A 27,067-nucleotide genomic window follows, 5' to 3' on the forward strand; every position below is an offset into this window, starting at 1 on the left:
ATAATTAAAAGTCGGGACCTTATAGTGTTATATGCCCCGCTCGTTTATAGTAGGACAAACAAACCCTCTATGCAAAGGAAGAGATTCCCTCAGTGGCCTTACCTCATATGAAAACCTAAACCAACAAATGTATTCTCTCTAATGCTTTCAATATTAAATGATTTTCATCTTCTATTTTAAAGGGTTGAGATTTCACGAGAGAATTTCCCTTTTACTTTTAATATTAAAAAAAATCAATTTTCAAAACAAAAAATAAAAAGATTTGACTAAATTAGGAGGGGCTGCGCGAACGTAAGCCCCCACTTGCAACAAATTATGATGTAGGCTCCACCACTTGGGTAGACCTTAGGCTAGCACCCCTCCTAAGTGCAATGGAGGTCGCTTGCCTAGGCCATGGGCCTTCTTGATCACCCATTGACCCCATCCAGGTAAGTATGTTTTTCAGTGCCACAAACTTTATTTTTATATCTCATACTGCAAATTATTCATTCAAAACTCAACGATGTGGGACTAATGCAAAGCTATACTAAAATTGTTCTGTAAACGTTCTTGCTAACAGTATTATAATGGCCTCAACATCACATTATGAATCTTTGTCTTGGTAAACATTGCTCCACTTTACAATCAATTCTTCACTGGTTTGACTAATTTATCACTAATTTATCAAACACATGCAACATTTGATCCTTTATTTATTTTTCAACCATTGTTTATGTTACTGATTAGAGGGTGTCATGGCTCCAAATCATATTCATAAGAGAGATATAGAGTAACTGCAATACTCATAAAGCTTCATATTAAGAAATTGATGGAAAAAGATGATGAAAATGAATAAATGATCATATATTCATTTACAATCATCTGATTCTATATTTCTGTTAATTAACATACATGTTGTGCCACACTTTTCTCTTGGTAATTCTTATCTTTCTTCTAATTTGTTTGTGTTTGATAACAAGTAACCAACAAACTCAATAAAATGAAAAATGTAAAGGGACTAGGTGATTTAGCAATTGATACATGAAGTAGCTCTTTCATACTAACAGGAGATGTGTATTGTGATGGTCCATTATAAAGTCTATCGACAATTATGCGAGTTACTGCCTCAGTAGGATGGACTGAATCCCAAAAGATATGGTCTTGTCTATTGGTACAAATGTTTGCACTTGGTAAACATGGAAGTTCAGCATTCAGTTCACCAATTCCACAACATGCAGCTTTCACATCTACAAATCCTGCAAAAAATAGAAAAAAATAAGTTGCAAAATCACTTAGACCAATAAACTTATTTAATGTTATAAAGAGATACATGAGAATTTGATAATACCATGAGAAGTTGGATTCTGAATGAGGTCTTGGATAGCAGCATAAGTATCAAAGTATGAGTAACTTAAGTTCTTGCTCTCCAATTGCCATTTCTTTAACATGGAGTGAAGGTTTTCATTATATTTAACTGACAATAAATTGGCTTCTGAGAAGCATTCTGTTTTGTTCTTAAGCCTCAATGTAGGACAACATCCGATTGCAGCCACACCAGCAATCTCGAATCTCCTTGCACCGTTTTTGTATAATCTCTGTGAAAAAAGTTACCATACCAAATAAAAATGCATGCACATAACATAAGTTTTGACGCTTCTAAGCATATAGTCTTGAGCATAGTTCTAAATATGCGGCCACAATATAAAGATTTTAGAGATTTCGGCCACAACATTGCAGCTCAATTACGGTTGCATTTGCTTTCATTTTGCCGCAATATCAAGGTTTGTAGTGTTATTGAAATCATGACCGCAAACACAATTTAGAACCACGCTTTTATACATCGTTATAGTAAATGTTAACTTACAATATACAACCATTGTGTTTACCTGTAGTTGCACTTTTAATGAAGAAGCCATGGATTCGACAAACTGTTGTGGGGTGTTTTTCTTTTGAAGATCCTTCGAATTGAAGTAATCAAAGATATCATTGTTGCCAATCACAACAAAGAAGATGGATTCTGAGAGGTGTTTCTGAAGTGTTGATACTCCTATTTGCTTTGTCGATTCTTCATACATTTGTGAATAGTAGTCCACTTGCTTTGTTAAATGTATTGATCGTATCTACAAAAAAATGTCACCAGTTGGGAGAAATTTTTCCATTCTTTAATCACTTTGACTTTAAGGGATAACAACTATTACTACATTTGGGTCTTTTTGCTTTGTATGATTGTATCTTTTTTCTGTCAAGAACTTTCATTTTTGTCTCAAGTGGAGCTCACATATTTAGCCCTACTTCATTGTCCGCAAGTAGAGCCGTCAATTTTGGTCCAGTTAAATGAGCTAGTTCGATTGGCCGGTATGTTTCGTAGCCCAGATATAATTGGGTCATTTTAACTCTCTGGGTCAATCTGGACGCAACCATTGTATATTTTATTTGGAAAATTAAAATAATATCTTTGTTAAAAGTTCGGACATGACTCAGTCTAGGCCGATATGGGTTGTTTTTTCAATTTGGTCCATTGAACTGCGGCGGGTCAGGCTGCTCAGTCCAATGCCTCACTTTTTGGCGGGAACCACTTGTGTGACATTGTGGTGGGAATGTCAGATGACATTGTCCAACCACAATGTGACACATAGTTTTTTTGGTTTCTTCTTTCTCTTTCACAAGACTTTTTTATTTTATTTCAAGATGAAAAAACCACATGTCATATTGTGGTTGGGCAATGTCATGTGACATTCCCACCACAATGTCACACAAGTGGTTCCCTTTTTGGCCATGTTGAAATAGACCACAAAATTGCATTTTGGACCCCATGTTTATCGTACAAACACAAAAGCAAAGTTGGTGAAAGAAAAGAAAAGAAAGAATAAGAACTGCACTTACATAATTTGGATCTGTGCCTTTAAATATTCCAGCACCACCAGAGGCAAAGTTAACACCACTCAAGAAGGATACATTCTTGTTTTTTACCTTAGAAGATGCTAGAGAGAGGTATGGTGGTGAAGTTGCAAGGCCTACTTTTTCAGCTGTAACAATCATTGATTTAATGCAAAAATTAGGAAAATATCACTTATATTATCATTATTAATATTAACTTCTGGTCCTTGAAATGCACTGCACAATCTTTTCTAAAGTGTCACTCAATCTTTTTTTTCCTACCTTTTTCTTTCTCACATAACATAAAGTATATGTTTTACAAAAATGAACTTTTCTAAAGTTAGTGCACGAATGAGAACATATATATGTCAGATTCCAATTGTGATGTCTCTCTTTCATGCTTTGTGGGAATCAAATCATCCAATAAACATAGTTTTCTTCCATGAGAAAAACATTGCAGAAAATAAGGTATATATGTCAAAAGTGTTGCTAAAAAAATTGTCCAAGAAAGATATTTGATAAAACAGTAAATTTTATCCAATTCTAACGACTGGTTCAGTTTCCCTAGCTTCCTAACTTAACATTCAGTAGCAACAAACAAAAATGCGAGAAAATATGAAAACAACTTATGACATATCCGTAAGTAGTTTCGACTTATATCGATAAATTATCCAAGATAGTTTATGAAAACAGTTCGTGTTAATGAACTGATTTATACATGAACACTTATATGATAAGTGTTTATGCTTTAAGCAATTAATTAAGCTGTGTGTTGAATAAGAAAAGTGCTAATAAAGAAATTAAAGAAAGAGTTACCAATCAAATCAGCAGCATTCTTGCCATTGCAAAACCTCCCAGCAGGTTTCTTAGTTGGAAAATCAATACCATAGTAAGGTAAAATAGCTTTTGCAAAGGTACCATTCAAGTAATCATTGTTTCCAACATCAACAAGTGAGTCACCAAACACATAAACAGCAGGAACCTTTTGAGCTTCTAAGAATCCTAAACTTAAGATGAAGAAAGAGATAAAGAGAAAGGAAGTTCTCAATCTCATCATACCTATGTTGTCTGTTTTGTAATGAGTATACTATGATTTGATTTGTGTTTTTTTTTTTGTCTTTGTAGTGTGTAGTAGTGGTTGAAAAGAGTCGGTTAGAGATTTAATGATACAGATACTGAATTTATGTAAAACGATAGGTGGGAAAAGAATTTTGCTTGCTAAGTAGTTAAAGATAGTGGAGCCAAGGGTACTCTCTAGATATTATTATCAACCCACTATGATTTATTGTGATGCTATGTATGTAGATTGTCACTGTCAATAGAGAAAGCGGTTGAGAGACATGTGTGTAAGCCATAAAATACACTGATTCAACAATGATTCAATGACTCATAGATACCGATAATAATTTAAGTAAATAAAAATAATGGTTTCTTATCGTAAGTGAGTGTCGAACACTCGAACACGCCTTCAATATAAAGACAAACCTTCAATATAAAGTATCGATGCTACATAGTTTGTGATTCAGTAAGGTAAGTTCTGACCATGTTGATCAATGCAGTCAAGTTAACGGAAAGTAGACACATGATTCAATAACTCTTAGGCACTAATAATAATTTAAGTAAATAAAAAAGATGGTTTGTAATCGTAAGTGTGAGTGTCGAACACTCAAACACGCCTTTAAAATAAAGTATCGGTGCTACATAGGTTGTGAGTCGGTAAGGTAAGGTAAGTTCTGATCATGCTGATCAATGTAGTCAAGTAGACACATAATTATGTTGAAGTGCATTGTACATTTTTGGTTTAATTGAATGAATAGAGAGGCTAACGGTGGTGTAAAGCAATTTGAACACACAAGCTTTGTAATTATTATGTGGCAAACGGTGTATAGGTGTAAACTTTGAGAACCAAACCAACTAATAGTCACATATACCAACCCATTTGGCAAGTGCATTTAAAAGGGAAAAGATATTTCTTGTTGATTATTTATTTCTTTTGCTACGTGTCTGTCATTCATTCAAGTAAAGCAGGATATATTTGTGTATGTTGCACAGATAGGGAAATTAAATTGATTGAATTTGTATTGTTACAGTGAGTGGAGTATAAAAAAGTTGAGTTGATTTTATGTAAAAAAACATATTTTAAAATGGGTTTGTTCCGGAATATATAAAATCCATATGACAAGGAGTTTCACTTAGAGCTACTTGATGTATGCTTGATTCACAGTTAATTTGACAAAATAACTGCAACACAGTAACATTAATTTTTAAGTAATTACGGTGGCGCGTTTTTATCGAAGATACGAAATGTAGTTTTACTGAAATCACAATAGTACACCATCATTATGACAAACTCATCGTCAATTCAAACATTATTGAACATAGATAAAATGCAGTGTGATAACCCGTTTAAGTGTGAGAATTATTGGGTATGGATCCCCTTTTCTTAATTTTGTAATGCATCTTGTGTAATTCAGGAAAAAATGTCATCAACAATATAACAATAACCAGGAACATAATTGCAAAACAGAGGGCTTAGCAAACAATATTTAGTGTGTTAGCCGCATGATTGGAAGGGAGAGCTTACAATAAATTAGGATTAATCTGCTGCAGAAAATTCTAATTTCAAATGGTCCTTTAGAAATTTCTTAAAGCTATCTTCATTGTTTCCTCTATAGGGCAAAATCTTCAGTGTAGAACACAGAACAAAAGTTTTAAATGGATAAAGTTGCTTAAGAATCTCAGGGTCCCTATCATAATCCTGCAAAGTGGAAAGATAAATTAAGGTGTTAAAAATAGAGATACATATATATCGATAATTTCGTATATAAACAACAATACAAATGTGCAAGCAAGTCTAATTACCTTTTCAGTTATTACAACAAAGGGTTTGAAACCAAACTTCCTCTCTAGTTCTTTAAGTCTGGCTCTGATCATACTAATGTCCTGGATTAATTGAATATATATTATAGTATCAGTTTAGTCAATGTAAAACTAAACCACATATTCAAAATGAATAAATACACAAATAAATGAAAGCAGGCACAGATATAATGGCAGCACAGCATTCAATATGATCTTCATGATTTTACTCACATACCACTGTTTTTTTAACAGCCCAGCAGGACACTATGCTCAACTTTATCAGTTTAAGTAATGTATTTATGGAGGGTCTGGTTTTATGTCCCCCGTCTTTTTTGTTACTCCCTCCAGGGTCCTCTATCTAAGAAAATGTTGAAAAAAAAAATTTGGTCATATTTATAAGAAAATATCACAACTTTTAAGGTGTAGTTATTGTTTAAAAAACTTTTATACCCCTTATTTAATTTTTGTCTTTTTAATATTAGTGGGTGTATTTAATGCTTCACAATTTTTTTATGAGGCTGTATTTGTAAAAATATTCAAAAAGTTACACTTATTAATTATTGCATTGGTTTTGATGTTTTTCGCTTTTTCTTCTTATAATAAGGACCGGAGGCAGTATTTTTTTTAATAATTATTTTGGTTTGCTGCAAATAATTGTTTGTTTCTGAGGCGCCAACATAGTTGGGATATTAGTTTCCATCACGATGCCATTGGAATCAAATTTTGGCTTTAAAAAAATCAGTGTCAAAGAGAATGAATGACAGATTTAAAAGTTTACTTGAAACAACATGGTGTGTAATCGGTCAACAAATTATTTAGTTCAGGAAAGATAAAAATGTACCCTTGAATGGAATATGTGATGATCACTGAAATCTATTCGATCAACATAAAGAGCTCCCATCTGCACTTTAGAGATGATACATAGAAAGAGAGTAAGAGGAAAAGAAAGGGAAAATCCACTTAAAACATTCACAACATTATCACTAGGCTTAACATATATTAGAATCAAATAATTTTAATTCTATCAGAATCCTTCCCATTCAAAGAATTTCATGATTTAAAACAAAATGGTAGATAGTATTTAACATGTGAAAATTAAATAGTCCTTTAATGTGTTTGTATTTAGAATATTCTCCAATGATTATAAAAATATATAATCTATTTAGTTGGCGGGAGATGATTAGGAAGGAATACCTCTTGAATCCGCTTCACAAAAGGATCTGCAGAACCAATAGCAGATACACATAAAATAGCAGCTTCGTGAAGAGCCGTCAACGGTATTTTAGAATTCATGCTTCCCACCTCAAATAAGTAAGTTGGGTCCATTTTTGTGAAGAAAATAGGAACAGACTTTTTAATTTCGTGGACCATAGACATAATATCTTCAAGAACATGATTAGAAACCTGAGAATCTCCAAAAGCACAATTTTCAGAATGATGTTATGTTCTATAAATTTGCATACAGGCACGCCACCTATATATAAGTAAATGCTGACTGATGAAGAAAAACTTGCCACAAAAAAAATTACAAATTGTTTTCTTTAAAGCAGAACAATGAATACCATATTAACATACCAAGTCTGCATGATGGATTACAACTACATCTGCTCGTCTGAGTGCAGTCAAAGGCTCTCTTAAAGGTCCAAGTGGCATTAGTTTACCGTTACCCCAAAGAGTTAATCCGTTGATCATCACAATATCCAAATCTCGCCATAAACTCCAATGCTACCTTGCATATGAATGGTTTGATTTAGAGCACATGCCATGTCAAAGAATATTTTAAAAAAAAAAAAACTAGATTCCATGCACTTAAGTCACCGGTAGTAGCTCTAACAAAATGATGATGAACATAACTAACTGACCAATGACAATATCTAAATTGTAGGCACTATTTGTTTTCCAGGGTCGTAACTATTGGATATCGTTCATAGTTTACTAATGAAAACATAAAGTGGGCATGCCGCTCGATTGCTGGGCTGCAATTGGGGTGGGGGGTGAATCCCCCGTGCTCCAATTCAGGGGTAATGTTGTGAATTGGATCGTACTATTAAAATCTCAGTGATAAAAGAAAGATACTGCAGTTGTTCTGCAGTCGGAAATGTAGGCACAATCATATCTGCTGTCTCTTAAACTGAGGTTGTTGTTCTAACAGTAACTAAGAAGTAAATCGTGAAACAGTATATTAATACATGGGAAAACAAATAAGGATAGTGCGTGGGAGAGTTTGTTACCTGCATTGCATCATCAAGAACTACAACTCCAATTTTTTCTGAGTCAAGAGAATTCTGGGCCTTCTGATCATGGTTTTGCTTCTCATACAATGAACTGTTGCGAATATCAATGTAGCCATATTTTTGGATCAAACTACTTGCAACAGCAGCTCGATTTGCGCCAACACCAAACTTAGTTGGTGTTCCAAGTAAATGCCTCTGAAGCATGTTAACTTCATCACCACCACCATAACCCTGTCAAAGAAATATAGAAATTAGTCAATCTAAGTAAGCAACTTACTGGGTAAAACGTTATTAAATGAACAGGATTTGAGTACTTCAGTTAGAATTTGACATGGAGGGTCAATATCTTCAATAACTTGGGGGCTTGGGGCATTCAAAATCAAGAAAATGAACCATAACCAAGGGTCATATGCTATAGGTGACATGGACTAGTTAGCCTTTATAGCATTCACTTGTTAGACAATAATCATACTAAGTGATCATTTATACACTTGTAATAACAACTAACAATATATTCAAGCCAAAGAACTACTTATCACTTAGCAAGCAATTCATTTCAGATTTTCCCCCCTTAAGTATTAGCATTTTTGTATAACCCTATCCCAGAAAACTGCAATAAAACAAAAAAGAGTACACGCATATCTTAACAGTAAGTTTGGTACCTTTTGATTGAGCAAGAGATTCTCTCCATTTCTTAAAAGAAATGGACATCTCCATTATTATGATTTTAGTGTATAAAGAAACAGTTATATAAAAGTCCAATTATACAAAATACATAAAAACGTTTATATACCCAAATTTTTAGTAATGGAGCTCACATTTTCTTTTGAAAAATGGAGAGGGTCCGTACTCTTTTGGAAACATTTCTTTATATATTTTATACATCCCGAAACCATAGTAATGGATCTCTCCATTTCTTTTGAAAAATGGAAAGGACCTATACTCCTTCTGACCAAGACTCACAAATAAAGGAATTTTACAGCATTTACCACAACATCTTAATAACATTTTGACTTTGAGTATTACTTCTCACCTTATGTTAACATATTTCAAGTATGTTAAGAGCTTCAGATGTTATCATTTTACATTATTAAGCTCTTGATAATACTTTTCTGATCATGTGGGAGGGGTAGTGAAGTGTAACCTAGGTAGCTTATATCCATTAGTTTTCTTGATAATACTTTTCTGATCATCTGGTATTTAGCTGGCTTTGAAGTTCAAAGAAAGACACATTGCCATTTGCAAAATGAATCTAGTTCTAGTTTATTACACTAAACATAGTTTCTTCAATTAAGCACTCATTTTCCACTACAACACATTCACCTCATTCACTCATTGAATTCTCTGCTATGAAGTACTGGATTTTTCAGTTTCTCTCCTAAAATCGAAATTTCCGTCTCAGGAAAACAAATATGCTTCTAGGCTCTGTTTGGATAAACATCTTACATAAGCGTTTGTCATATACAAATATTTATCATAAGCTATTTACATGCTAAGAGATAAAACAGAGTCAAACTGTTTTCTTATACTATAAACTATAAGTTGTTTTAATAAGTTATCTTGGAAAACTAATGGATATAAGCTATAAGTGGTATTGATAGTAGATAAGCTTAAATAAACCAATCCAAATCATTGGAACAATTAAATTAAACATTTCACATGTAAATTTTCCATCTTACATTAATTATTTCATTTTCAATTTCATATAATTAAAAAGAAAATAAACTAGATGCATCCATCCAATAATGTGTTGCAACGTCAGTAAAAACAAAATCAGTAAAAGAATTACCCTAGAAAGAAGAAGAGGTGAAATTCCGGAACGAGAAAAGTAGCGAGCGATGAACTCAACCATTGGTGTTTTGCCATTACCACCCCAAGTCAAATTTCCAACACTGATAACAGGAAGTGGTAAACGGTGGATTTGAAAATGGAAGAAACTGTTGCGTTTGTAAAGAGAGTGACGAAGTGAGAGAGCGAGTTTGTAGAAAGAAGAAGAGATTGAAAGAAAAGGGAGAAGAGAGATGTGAAGTGGTGAGAGTTTAGTGGGATTGTTGGTGTACGCTATTTCGTTTACCACTCTTCTCAATCTCTCCATTGATCGGATTAGTACATAGAGCTGCTCATTGTACTTTGTGGTATGTTTGTTTGGTACTTTGTTAAAAAACATTAATGAGTTAAGGGGAAAAAAAATATATTTTTTGTTTCTCTAAATAGGGTGCCCCTAATATGGTCCCTATTTTTAAGGATGCACCCATGGTCCCTTCAAAATAGACATGGCAAAAGAACCCGGACCCGTCGGGTCCCCCGCCCCCGCACCCGAATTTTAACGGGGAAAAGCCGAATTAACTGGGTCCGGGTCCGGGTCCGGGGAAAACCCGTAGGCTAAATGCGGGGGCGGGGACGGGGACGGGGGATACTCACACCCGCCCCGCACCCGCCCCCGCCCCGCACCCGTATATGAGTATTTACCTTACTACCCTTAAATTAGAAGAAGGGGGTATATAAAGAGAAAAAAAAAACTGAAAACCTAATTTCCTTTTCCTCTTCACTCTTCAGCCGCCACAGTTTCACTCTTCCATTTCCTCTTCAATCCGTTCGCTGTCTTCCGGCACCGTCGCTTCCACTCTTTCCCATCCGGAAACATCCACTCCTGTGTTGTTCATTGGACTTCCATACTCACCAACTACGCTAAACATGGTTACGTTGAACAAACACGAAACCTGTTTGATATAATGCCTCATAGCGGTTGTCCGCATATCTGCAAATTTCTTGTTGTGTGGTTTTCAATTAAATGATTTCTTTTCTGTAGCGGTTAGAGAGTGAGTTGTCACCGCCATTTTGTTTTGTGAATTTTTTTTTCAAACCCTGGTTTACTTCTTTCTCTTCTCCCTCTCCTCTAATCCTAATCAAAACAAGCATATAATTTATGTACTGAAGAAATGAAGAGAGATGAATATACAAGTGGAGGAACAAGAAAGAGAGAAGAGGGTCTGCATTTTTTTTCTTCACTGTTCGCGGGTGGGGGTGGGGGCGGGGCTGGGAAACCCGTCCCCGTTGGGGGCAGGTCTGGGGGTAAATATTCTATCCCCGTCGGGTCTGGGGGCGGGGGCGGGGCTGGGTAGTGTGAAACGGGGCCGGGGCCGGGGCCGGGGCCGGGGGTATTAAAACCCGCCCCCGCCCCGCCCCGCCCCGTTGCCATGTCTACTTCAAAATGACCTTTAATTGCAGGTCACACAAACAAAAAATTGTTTCATGGTCCCACATAACAAAAAATTATTATTTTAAAGTGAACACGAGTAACTACTTTTACGCCCTTCAGTATAAGTCAAAAATTCCCATGTGAGAAGCATTTTCCTCCTCTCTTTCTCTTTCTTCAAGACCGTAGTTCTTCTTCTTCTTCCTCTTCTTCTTTTATCTCTCCTTCACCTTCATAAAACCTTAAATCTTAGTAGAAACCCATTTATTTTCCTCCTTATCTCTCTCTGTTAATTGCTCCATAATTATTACTCCTTCATATACACACGCGATTCTCAGAGCAATTTCTCCTCTCGTCCGAATTCGTGATTCAATCACCTTCAGCATCAAATTACTAGTTCATCAATTTCTTAACCACCACTATTGCACCCGTATGGAATTGTCTGGTTCTAGACTATCACAACTACCTAATCAGGTCATACACCAGTTTCATGGACACTTGGAGTGTTTTATTTATTCAGTTTGCAGGAGGCTCAAAGTTTGAACCTCTACACCAGTATTCCTTTAATTTCCACCATTGTAGGATTTATTTCAAAAGCATTAACATCATGTTCCCTGGATTTATTAACAGCATAGTGTTATCCCACTCCAGCAACAATCCTGCGGTCTTGAAGAGAGAAAGAGAGGAGACAAATTTATCCATTTGGGGATTTTAGGCTTCAACTAAAGGGTGTAAAAATAATTACTCATGTTTATTTTTAAAAAATAGTTTTTTGTTATGTGGGACCATGAAACAATTTTTGTTTGTATAACTTGTAATTGAAAGTCATTTTGAGGGGACCATGGGTGCACCCTTAAAAATAGGGACCATATTAGGGGCACCCCTCTAAATAAAAGTAAATAATTTTTGTATTAAAAAGAGTATATTTTACACTTTTAAAAGCATATATTACACCTTCTTTATTGAAAAAAGTAAAAGGAAATGATGTGAAAGGAGAGAAAAAGAAGTCAAAAGAAAGAAAGATAAAAAAAAGTTTGCTATTTTTTTTTTAATCATTCGGTTTCAGAGTCAAAGCTCTGGTCAATTAGAGTTTGATCGTGAGATAAAGGTTTAAATATGTCTTTAGTCCTTGCACTTTCATCATTTTTTGCTATTAGTCCTTACACTTTTTTTTGTTTGGCTTTAGTCCCTGCACTTTATAAAAAAATTGGTATTGGTCCCTCTGTTAACCTTTAAAAAAAAATAATTAACGGAGTGTCACGTGGTCCAATCATTTCATGCCACGTGGCACACTAAAAGACAAAATTTCAGAATTAAAATAAATTAAATAAAATAATTGTTTTTTAAATAAATCAATCGTTTTATCTATGATAACTAAACACCATTCCCCGGCAACGGCGCCATTTTGACGAATGTAGTTTTGCATCAAACAAGATAAGTATTTGTGTATCGTCTCCATAGAGAATAGTGCGTTATCAAGAACAGTTTAACATCAATTATCATTCCAAGTATTAAGAGTACTTGTTTGTTTGAAATGTAACTAGCTAAACTAAATTGCAAAAGTAAAAGATGAGATTAATAAGGATTGAAACTTGTTAGGAATAGAGTTCCTTAACCAAGCGTCACACATAACCTAATGATCCATACAAATTCTAGCTTTATAAACAATATTATCACAATCAATTCTAAACTATCCTTCGTGTCCAAAGCGATATAATTAACTCTAAGGTATCGTTTAAACATTCGTGTCCAAATCCCTTAAACGATAACAAAGTCGATCAGATAACTTAATCGACCGTGTCCAGCCTGATTAAGTATCTGAAAGCATTAAACTCTTGATTATGGTGATTATCAAAGATTAACAAACTTGTCAAGAATGATATAACCTAAGATAGATTGCTACTCTAGCTCTAGATTCAAGAGTTCGTATCCAAAGCATCTTGAATCTCATTGAAAGCATTAACACGAGAATAACAACAATATTGAATATAAATTGCTAGAACCATAACTTGCAAGATCAAAAGATTACATGTTTACAAGTATCAAGTACCTCTCATCCCAACAAAGGGTATTTAGCTACACATCATCATGGAAGCCTTGCAAGGATGGATTGAAAAGGAAAGATTCATTACCCTTGTGATGTCTCAACAAAGGAATAAGAATCCAACTTCCAAAATCACTCTCACTCTATATGATCTACCCTATTTTCTCTCTAAGATATTACAAGTGAAAAGCTAAGAAAAACTAAGAGAAAAGGAATATCTAAGATATTTCCTAAGATCATATGATAATATCTCCAAGAATAGCAAGTGGGCTATATATAGAGGTCTGCTCTGCCTGAGCTCGCATCTGCGAGCTACTCCACTCGCAATTGCGAGTTGAGAAAATACAAAGGTCTCCAGAGAGATACGCTATTGGCGTATCTGGTCAAACCGCCCTTACTCGCAGATGCGAGTAAATGAGCTCGCAGTTGCGAGCACACACTTCCTCCTGGATCAGCTTCTGCCCAATTGCACTTTTTCATGATTTTTGGTCTTTGCTCAGTGTCTTGGGGTAAATTCCTGCATAAAAGGATAGAGTAAGATATATAAAGCGTAATAAGGCATTTCACACTTATTTCTCGGCTTTTCCTTCAATAACTTGCAAAACAAGTAACAAAAAGTGCATAAAATACAACATGAAATTAACACTTCTTGGCATTTATCAGCCTGACAATGTTACAGTCTTTGTGACTGTGTGGGTTACCAGTCTTTGTGATTGTGTGGGTTTCTGTTCATAGTCGTTGGTCAACTGGTAAACAACTTTAGATGTGTTTTGGCAGTGATGTTGCAGCTTTTACTACTTTTATTCTCCTAACCGTTGCCCAATGAGGGAAAATGTAATGCCAAAAATTACCATTTTAGGAAATAAATTTGCATGGTTGCAATATGAGAATAGTCTCACATTTTTTTGTAGAAAAATCCCATGTGTTTTTGCTTTTTTTATTGTGTTTGTTTCGTTTTATTATAATTTGGTAATTAGAGAAAATGGTCATTAGAAATTCAATAAAGATACATTATGTATTTAGTCCCTGTAAATATATTGAATTTTTATTTTTACCTTTCTAAATATACGAATTTTGTTTTTAGTCTTATAAATATGGCGAATTTATTTTTTAGTCCCTATATTTTTTTTTTTTTGCAACCAGTAGTGAGGTATGTGTGAATTTTTTTTAAAAGCTTAATGTTCGAGATTAATTCCAAGAAATAATGGACCTACAAAAGAAGTTTTAAACTAGCCTATTGTGGAGGAATTTTTTATAATATTTTAAATAAGTGTGTACAACATCATTATAGGGCTTACAAGCTTATTCGCAGGTAAACAAATTTACCTTGGTATAGACTAAAACTGCGTGTTGGAGAAAAATTTCGGGACCAAAATATTTTAATTTTTTAAGAATACGAACCGAGAAATTGACTATATTTCTCAGAAACAAACATTTATTTAACTCAGATGAATGACTATACTCTAAGAGAATTATTACCGATGTATTACATATTTGAAATATGAGAATTGATACAAGAATATGTAGTTAATTTTTTTTTTTTAAGTTTTGGTGTCATACGCTTCGTGTCCGTGTGGTGTGTACATCGTTTAATATGTGGCATGTCGTCGCTTGCAGTGTATGTAACGTTAATTTATGATCATGCGTCGTGTGGGGTGTGGACGGCGTGTAGGCAAATGTCGATACTTTTTCCACCCGTACGATGCACGAGCAACATGCTAGTTTATAACATAACGTACAATAAGGTTGCCACATGTCTCAAACGTATAACATAGCGTATGTAAAAGTAATAAGTCATTCTCATAGTGATAAGTGGTGTATTCCACCCTTTGACCTGAAACCATTGTGTACCCTAGATGTAGGAGTCAGATACTTTGTTGATGTACAAACGTTGTTCGTAACAGGATGACTATAAAGTCACTTGATGGGTACTCAACGAATCATGATGAGGGACACAAGTGTCCTAGATGATATTTGCCATTCCTACATAACAGAATAAATGTTTAAGGGCCCAATATTAAACTAGACAAGGGAGACATACCATGTCTTGTGTTCAATATAGACATAAGGGAAAAAGGGTAATTATAACCAATATATTTATCACAGAAAGGTTTGTCAGATCATGTGACATTCTCGTCACTTGGGTAGTTGTGATGTGTTGCTAGATATCGCTCACTATTTATAATACTCCCTCCGGTCCTATTTATAAGAGAAAGTTGGGTCAACAAAAGTTGATGTATCTGGATTGAATTTTTAACCAGATACATCAACTTTTGTTGACCCAACTTTCTCTTATAAATTAGGACCGGAGGGAGTAATAAATATGTAATTTAATAGTATTGTCAACATTACAAGAACATACAGGATCACACACAAAATGACAATTGAACGAGAGAAATAAGTGAGACTTATTTGAGGGTGCGTTTAGTAAGTGGAGCTAATTAATTAGCAGATCAAGTGATTGGGTTATTGGGCTTGCATAAGCCCAATAACGTCTGACTTGGTCAGCACACAAGGGGTTTAATAAATAGAACCCTTGCGTAGCAACAAGAGTTGTTGAAAACCTGATACCACTTCAGAAACCCTAATCCGCCTTTATCTCTAAGCCTTCGTCTTGTACCAACTTTCAGAGAAAATAGTCGTCCTTTTTAAAGTAGAACACAATAGTTTACTTTTTTAAAACCTTTTAACTTGACTATTAGAATAATTTGTGGGAAAGTTCAAACATAACTACACACCAATGGATAAATAATGTTTACCCCCTGCCATTTAAGAGAAATATGGTTTACCCCCACTACGAAAAATAGATTCCAACCTTGTCTTTTTAATATTCTTTGGATATTAATTATGATCCCATCTAACTGTGTAAGTTAAATTATGTGATGCACTGATTGTATGATTAGTTTTGTTTTTTCGTTTTTTTTTTTGTACATGTGTATTTTCCACTTATCAAGTCATAATTTTAATAAAAAATAAAAATAACATTAAAATTAGGTTTTCCTTCATCATCTTCATAAACTTATATTATTACTCGCTCCCTATTTCCCACCCATTTCAACATACCCCTCCGTCGTCCCACCAAACCCATTCTTCACCCCCCACCCCATCTTTCACTAGACCTCACATCTCCTATGCAAACTCATACATGTATCAACTATATCTCCACCTCCAATCAATTTTTTTTAAAATTTGGGATTTTATTTTTTTGATAGCTAGATTTGAAATTTTGTTGCATGTAAATCTGAGTTTTTTTCTCTCAAACCAATCATATATCTGTTTAAAAGACAAACAATCATCTTTTTTCCCTCGAACTTAAGACAACACCCTAATTTATGGAAAAAAAATGAAAGGGTTGAAGATGTAGAAGTGTTGTTGGTGGCTTATTCGACTATACAAGATGAATTGAAGAATGGAAATAAATTGTTGTTTTCTAAGTTTGTAAGATTTGGCGAGGAACGCAGGTATGCAACTCATATGCTTGTTTCACCTTCTTTATGTTAGATTTTTTCTAGTTTTTTATGTTTGATTTTTTGGATAGATATGGATTGTTGTGAGCGACATGTTTTAATTTTGACATGAGTTTTTTTTCTTCTTATGCTGAGTTCTAAAGAACAACGTTGAAGGATTTAGGTTGATGATAAAATTTCTAATAAATCATCGATAATAAATTTTCATTGATTAACAAAAATATCATCCGATGAAAATTCTAATACTTTATTTAAAAAAAACAATGGTATCACATGGTTCTTTCACAACCAATATATAAGTTTCTCGATGAAATTTTTGTGAAACTCAAAGTTCGTCAAAATTTGAAACGTGTTACATTTAACTTAATTTCACTAAAATTGAACTAAAATCAACTTCACATTTTTCAGCAACATTTACATTAGTGCATTAACACCTTTGTTAATAAATTGTTGTTTTCTAAGTTTGTAAGATTTGGCGAGGAACGCAGGTATGCAACTCATATGCTTGTTTCACCTTCTTTATGTTAGATTTTTTCTAGTTTTTTATGTTTGATTTTTTGGATAGATATGGATTGTTGTGAGCGACATGTTTTAATTTTGACATGAGTTTTTTTTTCTTATGCTGAGTTCTAAAGAACAACGTTTAAGGATTTAGGTTGATGATAAAATTTCTAATAAATCATCGATAATAAATTTTCATTGATTAACAAAAATATCATCCGATGAAAATTCTAATACTTTATTTAAAAAAAACAATGGTATCACATGGTTCTTTCACAACCAATATATAAGTTTCTCGATGAAATTTTTGTGAAACTCAAAGTTCGTCAAAATTTGAAACGTGTTACATTTAACTTAATTTCACTAAAATTGAACTAAAATCAACTTCACATTTTTCAGCAACATTTACATTAGTGCATTAACACCTTTGTTAATAAATTGTTGTTTTCTAAGTTTGTAAGATTTGGCGAGGAACGCAGGTATGCAACTCATATGCTTGTTTCACCTTCTTTATGTTAGATTTTTTCTAGTTTTTTATGTTTGATTTTTTGGATAGATATGGATTGTTGTGAGCGACATGTTTTAATTTTGACATGAGTTTTTTTTTCTTATGCTGAGTTCTAAAGAACAACGTTTAAGGATTTAGGTTGATGATAAAATTTCTAATAAATCATCGATAATAAATTTTCATTGATTAACAAAAATATCATCCGATGAAAATTCTAATACTTCATTTAAAAAAAACAATGGTATCACATGGTTCTTTCACAACCAATATATAAGTTTCTCAATGAAATTTTTGTGAAACTCAAAGTTCGTAAAAATTTGAAACAACGTGTTACATTTAACTTAATTTCACTAAAATTGAACTAAAATCAACTTCACATTTTTCAGCAACATTTACATTAGTGCATTAACACCTTTGAAAATTCAATGACATCAACTTATTCAAATATATTCAAAACAAGATTACTTACAAAAAAGTTCTCTCAACAAACAAACAACTAGAAAACCAAATAAAGAGACAAAAAAGAAACAAGAACTACTAACTCCAACTACAGTAAAACTATGGGTCTTAGCTAAACTATTCTTTTTTTTTTTTTTTAAAATATTTTTCATATGATTCTTAACAAACTATCCATTGATTTCTTCAAATCCATAATTGTCTAAAATTTTGTTATGACAAAAGAAATTGTATTTTTAGAGCTTGTTTGGATTAGTTTTTTTTAGCTCACGGAAAATAACTTATACAAATAAATTAACTTTTACGTTAATTTATAAATTATTCAAACTGTTTTTTCGTAAATTACATTAACAAACTTACGAATAATGCATAAAAACCACGTCAAAAGCACTGATAATTAGAAAAAGAAGCTCTCAAAAATAAATTATTTCAGTCAAAAGAAACTTATCAGGCCTAAGCCCAAACCCGGCCCAGAAACAACAAAAGCAAGAGAATCTGATCCGTCGATTTTCTCATCATATAAATACCCATCGTCGCCGTGATTCCACAGAAAAGCGCGTTTGCGTTTGCATAATCGGAGATTCTGAAGATGTCGTCAGGTGCAGCTGCTCCCAACACTGAGGAAGACAAGAAGCCAGAAGCAGGTGGTGCTCACATCAACCTCAAGGTCAAGGGTCAGGTTCGTTTGCTTCTTCCTTCGATTTCTAGGGTTTCGTTTTTGAAATTTCAATTTTTAGGGTTTCCGTTTGATTTAGACTTTGTGGATCGGTGATTTTTAACTTCGGTTACTTGGCTTATGATATATAAAATATTTGTTTGTGTTGTTTATTATTGTTTGTTGAAGCATTAGGGTTTTCACTTTTTTGATTTGATCGTTTGATAGGTTTGATTAAAGTTTTTTTTTTTTGGATTCATGGATCGATTTTTTTCTTTATTATTTTAATTTTGTTAATATTTTTTACTATGCTTTAGGATTTGGAATTTAATTTTATTGTTCTGAACCCTTATTTGTGTGTTCATAATCTCTGTTTTGATTGACTTGTTTGAGTTTATATACTGCTATAAGCACTCGTGACATGTTTGAACGAACTTGTAAAAACAACTTAGTTTCAACTTGTTACAGTATGATCCACACGACAGTGTATGAAACCAACTTATAGAGTATAAAATGAATTTGGCTATACTATTGCTGTGTTTTATGTTTATCAAATTAGCTTTGTTTATAAGTGCTTATATAAGTTGCAAAATAAGATCTTTTACCAAAGAGGGAATTAATTTCTATCGATTATTAGTTGCAAAATAAGTTCTTTTACCAAAGACGAAAACAATCTCAAATTGATTATTATTCGTTTTACATAATAAATCATGTGTGAAAAAAGAGGATCACTAGTACTCTTTTTTAATAATGAATGCTGGAATGCTTATGTGGTATCTTGTTGATGAGTTGGGATATATGTATTGCTTTTGGTAAGAAACTTCAAAAAACTATGTTCGTGGTTATTTTTTGGTTTTTGTTTTCATTAAGCTTTACATGCTATGAATTATTGTTCATTCGGGTGATAGCCAAATCTTTTGGTTCCACTTTTGGGTGATATGGAAACATTAGGATATCTTTTCATGTTTTCATTAGGATATCTTTTGGTTCCACTTTTCATGTTTGCACGTTTCATTGTTGTTGCATTATTTCATGTCTATAATCTGAGATTTTGCTTGTTTTATATCTTTGTATCTGTTTTGGTTATCTAAATTTTATAGTGGCACTATTGGTTTATTCAGAAAAACATAGGTGATGTTTAATTAGAGAGCAGGGATAGTGTGTATCGGTGTTGTGCTATGATCAATGCATTCTTCCGAAAGTGTTCCCTTGCAATATCAATTGGAGAGAATGGGCAGTTGTGTTTCATCTTTTATGGTTGAAAATCACAACAATCATTTTCCCCACATCTCTAATTATTTTTTCTAAAAAGAAAGTATGCATGAATGTGTTTCTTTTTAATGTCGGAATGTTTCACTGTTTTGTGCATCCCTTCATGTCTGCAATCTGTATAAGTTTGGCTTACAAAGAGGTTCCTTAAATTTTATATTGTAGCTTTTTTTGTTTCTATTGTTTGATGGTTTGCCTTTTAGATCAATTATATCTCTATACTCAAAATTGGACATTTCAAAGTGAACTGGATTTTCTAAAGAGTTTTACTCTGGTGTTGGATTTGATGGCCATTGAAAGTGTTATTATCGAGATAAATATCAAAAACATAAGTTATACTTTAAATTCTTGATATGAGTAGTTTTCATATCATCAGTCTTGGTTACTGTTGTAAATTGGTTACATGGAACTAGTCTTGGTTACTGTCGTAAATTGGTGGATACATGAAACTAAACATTGGAATTATATGCTAATCTTGGTCTGTTTTGGATGTTGTAGGATGGTAACGAAGTGTTTTTCAGGATCAAGAGGAACACTCAATTGAAAAAACTTATGAATGCTTACTGTGATCGTCAGTCTGTGGATTTCAACTCCATTGCTTTTCTCTTTGATGGGCGTCGTCTCCGTGCTGAGCAGACTCCCGATGAGGTTCGTGAATATGACATCTCTTCACTACTTTATCTCTACCAAATATATTTTTTTGATAATAATTGTCTAACATTCATGTTTTATTGCATGTAAATATGTCCTGTTTCAGTTGGAGATGGAAGATGGGGATGAAATTGACGCCATGCTTCATCAGACAGGAGGTTCTGTTGTCTGAAAGAAGCGATGATATTTATGCCATATTATGAATAGAATTAGTTTGTGACTTAGTGCTAGGCTATAATGCATATTATGCATCTTCTATCTGCTAGTGTATCATACAGCCATTGAAGCTGAACTTTGTAAAGGCGATGTTTCCTTTGTTAATATGGTTATGAGTGGATTACAATATACCAGTGAAGGTAATACTCGTTTGTCTTGTGCTTGTTCAATAAATCCATATGGGTGGTGGTTGATATATCTCAACTCTGAAGCATTTATTGAATGTTCTGCTCTGTCCTTTTGGCTTAAAGGGATTAAACTAGATAATAATCGTTTATGTGCGTGAATAGAATTAGTTTAACCTAGGGCCAGGCTAATGCATATAATGCATCTTCTATTATCTACTAGTATATCATACAGCTGCTGCAGCTGGACTTTGTAAAGGCGATGCTTCCTTTGTTAATACGATTATGAGTGGTTTTATAATATTTATGCCTGTGAAAGCTTATACTCATTTGTCTCGAGCTTGTTCAGCTCTGAAGCATTTATTGAATATATTTCAACTCTGAAGGGTTTATTGGATGTTCTGCTCATGTCATCTTGGCTTAATGTGATTAAACTTGATCATAATCATGTATGTGCATGTGAATGTATGATTTTTAATTTTGATTGATTGCAGGTTATAGCAGTTTGTTAATATTGTTATGACCATATTTGACTATGAAATCCCTTCATGGTTGTGATGGGTATTAATTTTTTTTTTTCCGTTTCTAAGTTTACTTGTCTCTAAATCCATAATAATACCGATGTTATGAATAGCAGACCGGCCGGTTGAACTGGAAAGGGCCATGTTGTCTGTCTGTTTAAGCCAGAAAATCTCTGTACATAAGCCGGTTAAAACTAAGAAACAAACTGGCGAAAGTGAAGTGTTGTTTGAGACATGGCCATTGTTCTTCTCTGAAGAATATTGGACATGGAAAACTTGCTCATCTGACTGTGAGGTACTGAACGATGAAATTCCTATGAATCGGCTTTGTGTTGTGTTATCCTCATGTAAGCAAAGAATGCGAACATGCTTTTCGTCCTTTCAGAAATGCGTTTTTTTGGTTCTGAAATTGATTTGTGAATTACGATATTGCGTTGGAAATGGGTTGCCATTTACAAGACTGGGAATTAAGAGAGTTGGTTTATGTTTTTGTCACATGAATCAAGAGGCATGAGTTACGGTGAAAATCTAGAGTAATCAGCTCAGTTTTAAATGAGTAAACCACTAAGTTTTAAATGAGTAAACCACTAAATTGGTCTATGTATTTGAAAGTCGCTCTATGTATTTGAAAGTTGCTCTCAAATTAGTTCACTCTGTTAATATATCAAACTAGTTTGTTTTTATATTTTTGTCTCATTTTGAAAAGAGGGACCTAACTATGAAACATTTGACAAAAATAGCGACTATTTTAAATGTTAACAGAGTTGAAACTAATTTGAGAGTGACTCAATCGGTGGTTTACTCGTTTTTAAATCTGTTTAAATTTTAAAGGCAAAATTGCATGAAAGGTCTTTTAAGTCATTTTTTTTTGTGGTGGCCGGGGTTCGCCCCGGACCTTTGCATATTTTTATGCATTGTCCATACTAACTGAGCTAAGCTCACGAGGTCGGTCTTTTAAGTCATTTAACTATAACAAGTTGGTTTTTAAGTTTTTTTTTCTTCGTATTTAACTATAACAAGTTGGTTTTTAAGTTTTTTTTCGTATACTTAAGTCCTTTAAATTATTTAACTGTAACAAGTTAGTCCTTTAAGCGTTTTTTCGTATCACTTATGTCTTCAAATTATTTCGTTTAACTTATATTTTTAAGATTTGAAATCCCTCAAATTATTACGGTTATTTAACTTAAAGACCTAAGTGGTACGAAGAAAACTTAAAGGACAAACTTGTTACTATTAAAATAATTTAAAGGACTTCTGATATAATTTTGCCAATTTTAAATATAGGTCATGTCTATGGTGCGTGCACAAGGCCCGGTTCATCTCTTGCACTTTCCGTCATATTTATTGTCATGCGTTGATATGAAAGTCCAGTTAGTAATAAGTTGAAATTAACGGCCAAGATTTGAGTAGGAACTTGGATCCGCTTCCATGTCTTGACCAACAAATAAGAGGTATACTAAAGTACCTCAAAACTAAATCAACAAAACAAAAGCAAATGGATAACCAACAAAATCGACAAAATGAAAGCAAATGGATAGCTAAGCGGGCTTCCCAGGACAAACTAAGGGATTAACCCACCAAAGATGCAAATGAAAAGATAAATTATAAAACTTAGCTTTAATTTAAAAAAGGACTAACTCTTTCACCTTATCAAACATATGGTAGATCAAAATCTCCTTATTGCAAAAACGCAAGCGTTTCTCTCCTTTCAAACACTCCAAACATAACCAAGCAAAATAACATTAAAACTTGTTCGTATCTTTTTAAAGCACAAAATCAAACCATCAAACAAGGTGGCATGATCAGAAGCAGAATTAGAGAGAACCCTATAAATATTGAGCAAATTTAAACTTAGGTCCTAAATTTTACCAAATCTATCACAATAAAAAAAAAAGATCAACAAACTCATCTGCCCCTAATCCTCTCATGCATATGCGAGAATCCTCATGTAAGACTTCACGACGTAACAAGATATCCTTAGCTGGAATTCTATTGTGTAAAGGCCTCCAAACGAACACCGACACTTTCAATAAGAGTACATGGCATCTCCACATAAATTAACATATGATAGACACCTTTAATAGAATAACCTTTATCCATGCCTAAGTGTCAATATTAGGCATCTGAATTGTCTTTAGTTCAAGATTGATTCAGTTTTTCAAAGAATGGTTATATAAATCAAATTATTATATTCCTTTCGTGGATTTTTTTTTACTGTGAATTAGTCTATTGGGTAGATTGATATGCTTTGGGTGTGAAGAAATTGGAAATCCGGAGTTCTAACATTGATCCCAGCAAATAATGTCTCTGATAGCCACGAATTGTGCTACACTTACAGAACAAATATATTGTTAAATTTAGATAGTGGAGCGGTCGACGTCGAATATGGAATAGACACTCTTGTTAAAAACGCAGAGAGTGGAGTTAAGATACAACAAAGGTATACCTTTGGAAAAAAATAATAAATATTTTATTGATAATCTAAAATGACAAAGGTCAGTTTGGTCATGCAAGCTTGTGACTTAAGTGAGCACATTAAGGTGTTGGAAGGTCTTTTAATGTGTGCAATAAAAAGGATAAATAATGCGACAAACAAATATTTTAATGTGATACTTGATATATGAGACATAAAAGTAATATAAAATGAGGATAATTAGCATTTGCATAGGTGAAATCTAGAGTTACAGGATGTTAATTCACATGCATTTTTAAAATAACTACAACTGGACAATTAATGATTAAAATGTGTCTTTAGTGGTCACAGTATAGAGAATGAGAGAAGAGAGAACAAAATAACAGACAGTTGGGGGATTTTTTTTTTTTTTTTTTATGGTCGGAGTTTGAATCCCAGACCTTGCATATATTATGCATTGTCCCTATCAATTGAGTTAAACTCACGAGAAAATACGGTGGGGTTATAAATATCATTAACATAACTTATCAAAATAATGGTTACAAGCGAAAAAATAGTAAAACCTAAAAGGACTAGACTATACTTATAAATAAGTCCAACAACATAAACCCTATGTCTTATTATCTAACGCTTCTCGTCAAACTCGCGATGCATCATCAAGAAGCATCAAAAGTTTGTCAAACAAAAAAAAAACATACTCAATAATATACACTCTAAACATATAGTATTTTAACACTATCCCTGAGGCTAAAGCTTAGTAAGTCTTAAGCCTTTTACAAAATTAATCCTGAAAATAAACCAAACCAATTGATAGCATAACCAACTCAGAGAAGTAACCAACCAAGGCGAGTAACCATTATAGATAAAAGCAATCAAAGAGAAACCATAACAAATCAAATCAAAATCGAATAGAAGAGTCAATAGCGAGAGAAACAACCAAATGAGATGAATTAGCAGTGAGATGATCAATCAAACAAAATAATCAACATGGAGTGAATCAATCAAACAAAAAATTCAATATGGAGAGAAGTAATCAAACAAAAAATTCAATATGAAAATAATCAATCAAACATAAGAACCAATAAGAAGATGAGCAATCAAACAATCATAAGAATCAACACAGTGAATCAATCAAATAGAAGAATCAATTAAGAAAGAGTCAATCAAACAATAGAATCAATATGGGGATGATCAATCAAACAAAAGAAGAAGAAACCAAACATAGGAGGGAAGTGACCAATAGTTTAAGGTGGATCGAATCATGCTCTAGATACCATGTTAATAGTATAAAGAATCATAAAGAACAAAACAACAAAAACGACTAGAGTTCAAATATAAATATCATTACCATAACTTATCGAAATAAGACTTACACTGAAATATATTGTAAAAGCTAAGAGGACCATACTAAACTTAGAAATCCAAAAGATCCAACGTGAGTTAATTAATTTATTATTTAACATCTAGAGGTAGATAAACAAATACTTTTTTTGAAAGAAATGTGCTTATAGCATTTCATTATTAATCGAAGATTCAATACAAACGGGTTTATGGAAATAAACAACTGGATTAGCTAGAAATGTGGCTTCTCTCCTGCAAGAGTATGAGCAACCACATTTGTGTGTCTCCTAATAAACTTCATCCGAGAGTTGATGAATTTGGAAGAAAAGACAACTCAGGAAGCTGTGATAATGTTGCCAAATTCAAAAATATCTTCCCGTTCAAAATAAAGTGCGTCTTGAAGGTGAGAAAAACACAAGAGGCGGAGGGGGGGGGGGGGGGTTCAATTGTGTTTACTTTTTCTTCGATTTCTCCTAAGCTGAAAACACTTGGTCAGAAGCAGATAGAGTTCTGCTTCTGAAGTGATGTTCATAACTAACTTGCAGGGGATAAAAACAGAGAGAGAGAGATAGAGAGAAGAAAGACACAAAGCAATTATACAGGTTCCTTCCATAAGCCGGAAGTAGTCATGTCCCCCTTGCACTTCCAAGGAGAGTTCACTATAATGTAATATCTGATTACAACTGCTCACTGCTACAACTAGCAAGAGACTTCAAATTGCTCAAGCACAACTGCAAGAGACTTCCTATGCTCCTGAACACAATCAAGAGACTTCTAATGCTCAAGCATAACTGCAAGAGACTTCTAATCAAACCGAATTACAAAGAAAAATGTTTGAGGTTGAACACTTGATATACAATCAGTGATGTTCACAATAAAAATCAAATACAGACCCTTAAGACTCTAGAATTTCTAAGATATGAACTTTGAAACAGAAATTCTAAGTGAACTTTGAATGCAGAACAATTTCAGTAGAGTTTTGGCACTAGTAAATTGTTGTTGAGTCTGATACCAATCTCTAAGTTTTCACTCCTTTATATAGAGGTGTGAAAGAGACGTTGTGAAATTGCTAGCACATCAAAAAGAGTCGTTTGAAGCTTTGATCAATCACCAATGATCTTTTGCCTGATATGTAGTTGTCCTATGAAGGATCAATTTCAAATCCATTCCCATTGTGAAGGAACATCGTTGCAGGCAGAGTTGTTTTTCTTGTCTTGTAGCAGAGACAAACAGTAGTGGAGGTAGTGGTTGTACACTTCGTACAATTGTACTTTGTCAACGCTTTTTGAAGATAAGCATCCAATGCCTTCAAATCCATTCAAACTGACCGTTGCTTTATATTTCCAGTCTTCTGCAATGCTTAGACGAGTTTAAATCCATTGAACAACCCTTGAAGCTTTAAGTCTTGCATCTCCTGATGAACTACAATTTTTGGTGATCTTCAACTTCTGATGAGATGCTTCTGATGACGTCATCACTTCAGAAGCACTTTGTCTTCAGGATCACTTTTGACTTCAGGAGCACTTCTCTTCAGACGCTTTAAGCTTCCTTTTTGTTGATACTTTAGCTCTTTTTTGTTCATCCAGAACCTATTTAAGATGTAAAATTTTGTCTATGGTCCTGTACACTTGAACAAATATTAGCTAGTCCAATTGACAATTTTTAATATCTTGTTATCATCAAAACTCTCAAAGGTTCATTGTTAAACACATTTTGTTCCAATACGTCTTTCGTGGTTTTGAAATATACTTT

The 27,067-nt window shown here is 33.6% G+C and overlaps 3 protein-coding genes and 2 non-coding genes across 7 annotated transcripts; 2 read left to right on the top strand and 3 right to left on the bottom strand.

Annotated features, from left to right (window-relative positions):
* Nucleotides 1-271: 271 nt before the first annotated feature.
* Nucleotides 272-3,947, bottom strand: LOC146938196 (GDSL esterase/lipase At5g55050-like). Of its 2 annotated transcripts, XM_085752210.1 has the most exons (6): nucleotides 3,673-3,947; nucleotides 2,863-3,005; nucleotides 1,866-2,099; nucleotides 1,328-1,574; nucleotides 1,012-1,235; nucleotides 272-454 (listed from the first exon to the last, which is right to left on the bottom strand). In XM_085752210.1, the coding sequence occupies exons 1-6, from the start codon at nucleotides 3,911-3,913 to the stop codon at nucleotides 314-316; spliced, it is 1,230 nt and encodes a 409-aa protein (XP_085608336.1). In that variant the 5' UTR covers nucleotides 3,914-3,947; the 3' UTR covers nucleotides 272-313. The 2 variants fall into 2 exon arrangements, with proteins under 2 accessions (XP_085608336.1, XP_085608335.1); XM_085752209.1 differs by lacking the exon at nucleotides 272-454 and having other exon boundaries at nucleotides 766-1,235.
* On the bottom strand, nucleotides 275-436 carry LOC146938197 (U1 spliceosomal RNA). Its single transcript, XR_015033596.1, has one exon. It is a non-coding gene; the product is annotated as a U1 spliceosomal RNA (small nuclear RNA).
* A 1,320-nt stretch (nucleotides 3,948-5,267) lies between the features above and the next one.
* Nucleotides 5,268-10,122, bottom strand: LPXK (tetraacyldisaccharide 4'-kinase family protein). Of its 2 annotated transcripts, XM_085752206.1 has the most exons (8): nucleotides 9,742-10,100; nucleotides 7,950-8,183; nucleotides 7,294-7,443; nucleotides 6,913-7,122; nucleotides 6,560-6,619; nucleotides 5,954-6,076; nucleotides 5,719-5,799; nucleotides 5,268-5,614 (listed from the first exon to the last, which is right to left on the bottom strand). In XM_085752206.1, the coding sequence occupies exons 1-8, from the start codon at nucleotides 10,045-10,047 to the stop codon at nucleotides 5,453-5,455; spliced, it is 1,326 nt and encodes a 441-aa protein (XP_085608332.1). In that variant the 5' UTR covers nucleotides 10,048-10,100; the 3' UTR covers nucleotides 5,268-5,452. The 2 variants fall into 2 exon arrangements, with proteins under 2 accessions (XP_085608332.1, XP_085608333.1); XM_085752207.1 differs by lacking the exon at nucleotides 5,954-6,076 and having other exon boundaries at nucleotides 9,742-10,122.
* Nucleotides 10,123-18,653: 8,531 nt separating this feature from the next.
* On the top strand, nucleotides 18,654-21,369 carry LOC146938199 (small ubiquitin-related modifier 1-like). Its single transcript, XM_085752187.1, has 3 exons — nucleotides 18,654-18,803; nucleotides 20,547-20,696; nucleotides 20,806-21,369. The coding sequence occupies exons 1-3, from the start codon at nucleotides 18,714-18,716 to the stop codon at nucleotides 20,869-20,871; spliced, it is 306 nt and encodes a 101-aa protein (XP_085608313.1). The 5' UTR covers nucleotides 18,654-18,713; the 3' UTR covers nucleotides 20,872-21,369.
* On the top strand, nucleotides 19,926-20,070 carry LOC146938200 (small nucleolar RNA snoR135). The gene has a single exon (XR_015033872.1). It is a non-coding gene; the product is annotated as a small nucleolar RNA snoR135 (small nucleolar RNA).
* Nucleotides 21,370-27,067: the final 5,698 nt, after the last annotated feature.

Source organism: Medicago sativa, chromosome 3 (genome assembly GCF_051527215.1).
Source record: "Medicago sativa cultivar Bolivia chromosome 3, Bolivia_mono, whole genome shotgun sequence".
In the NCBI taxonomy this organism is placed as follows: Eukaryota; Viridiplantae; Streptophyta; class Magnoliopsida; order Fabales; family Fabaceae; genus Medicago; species Medicago sativa.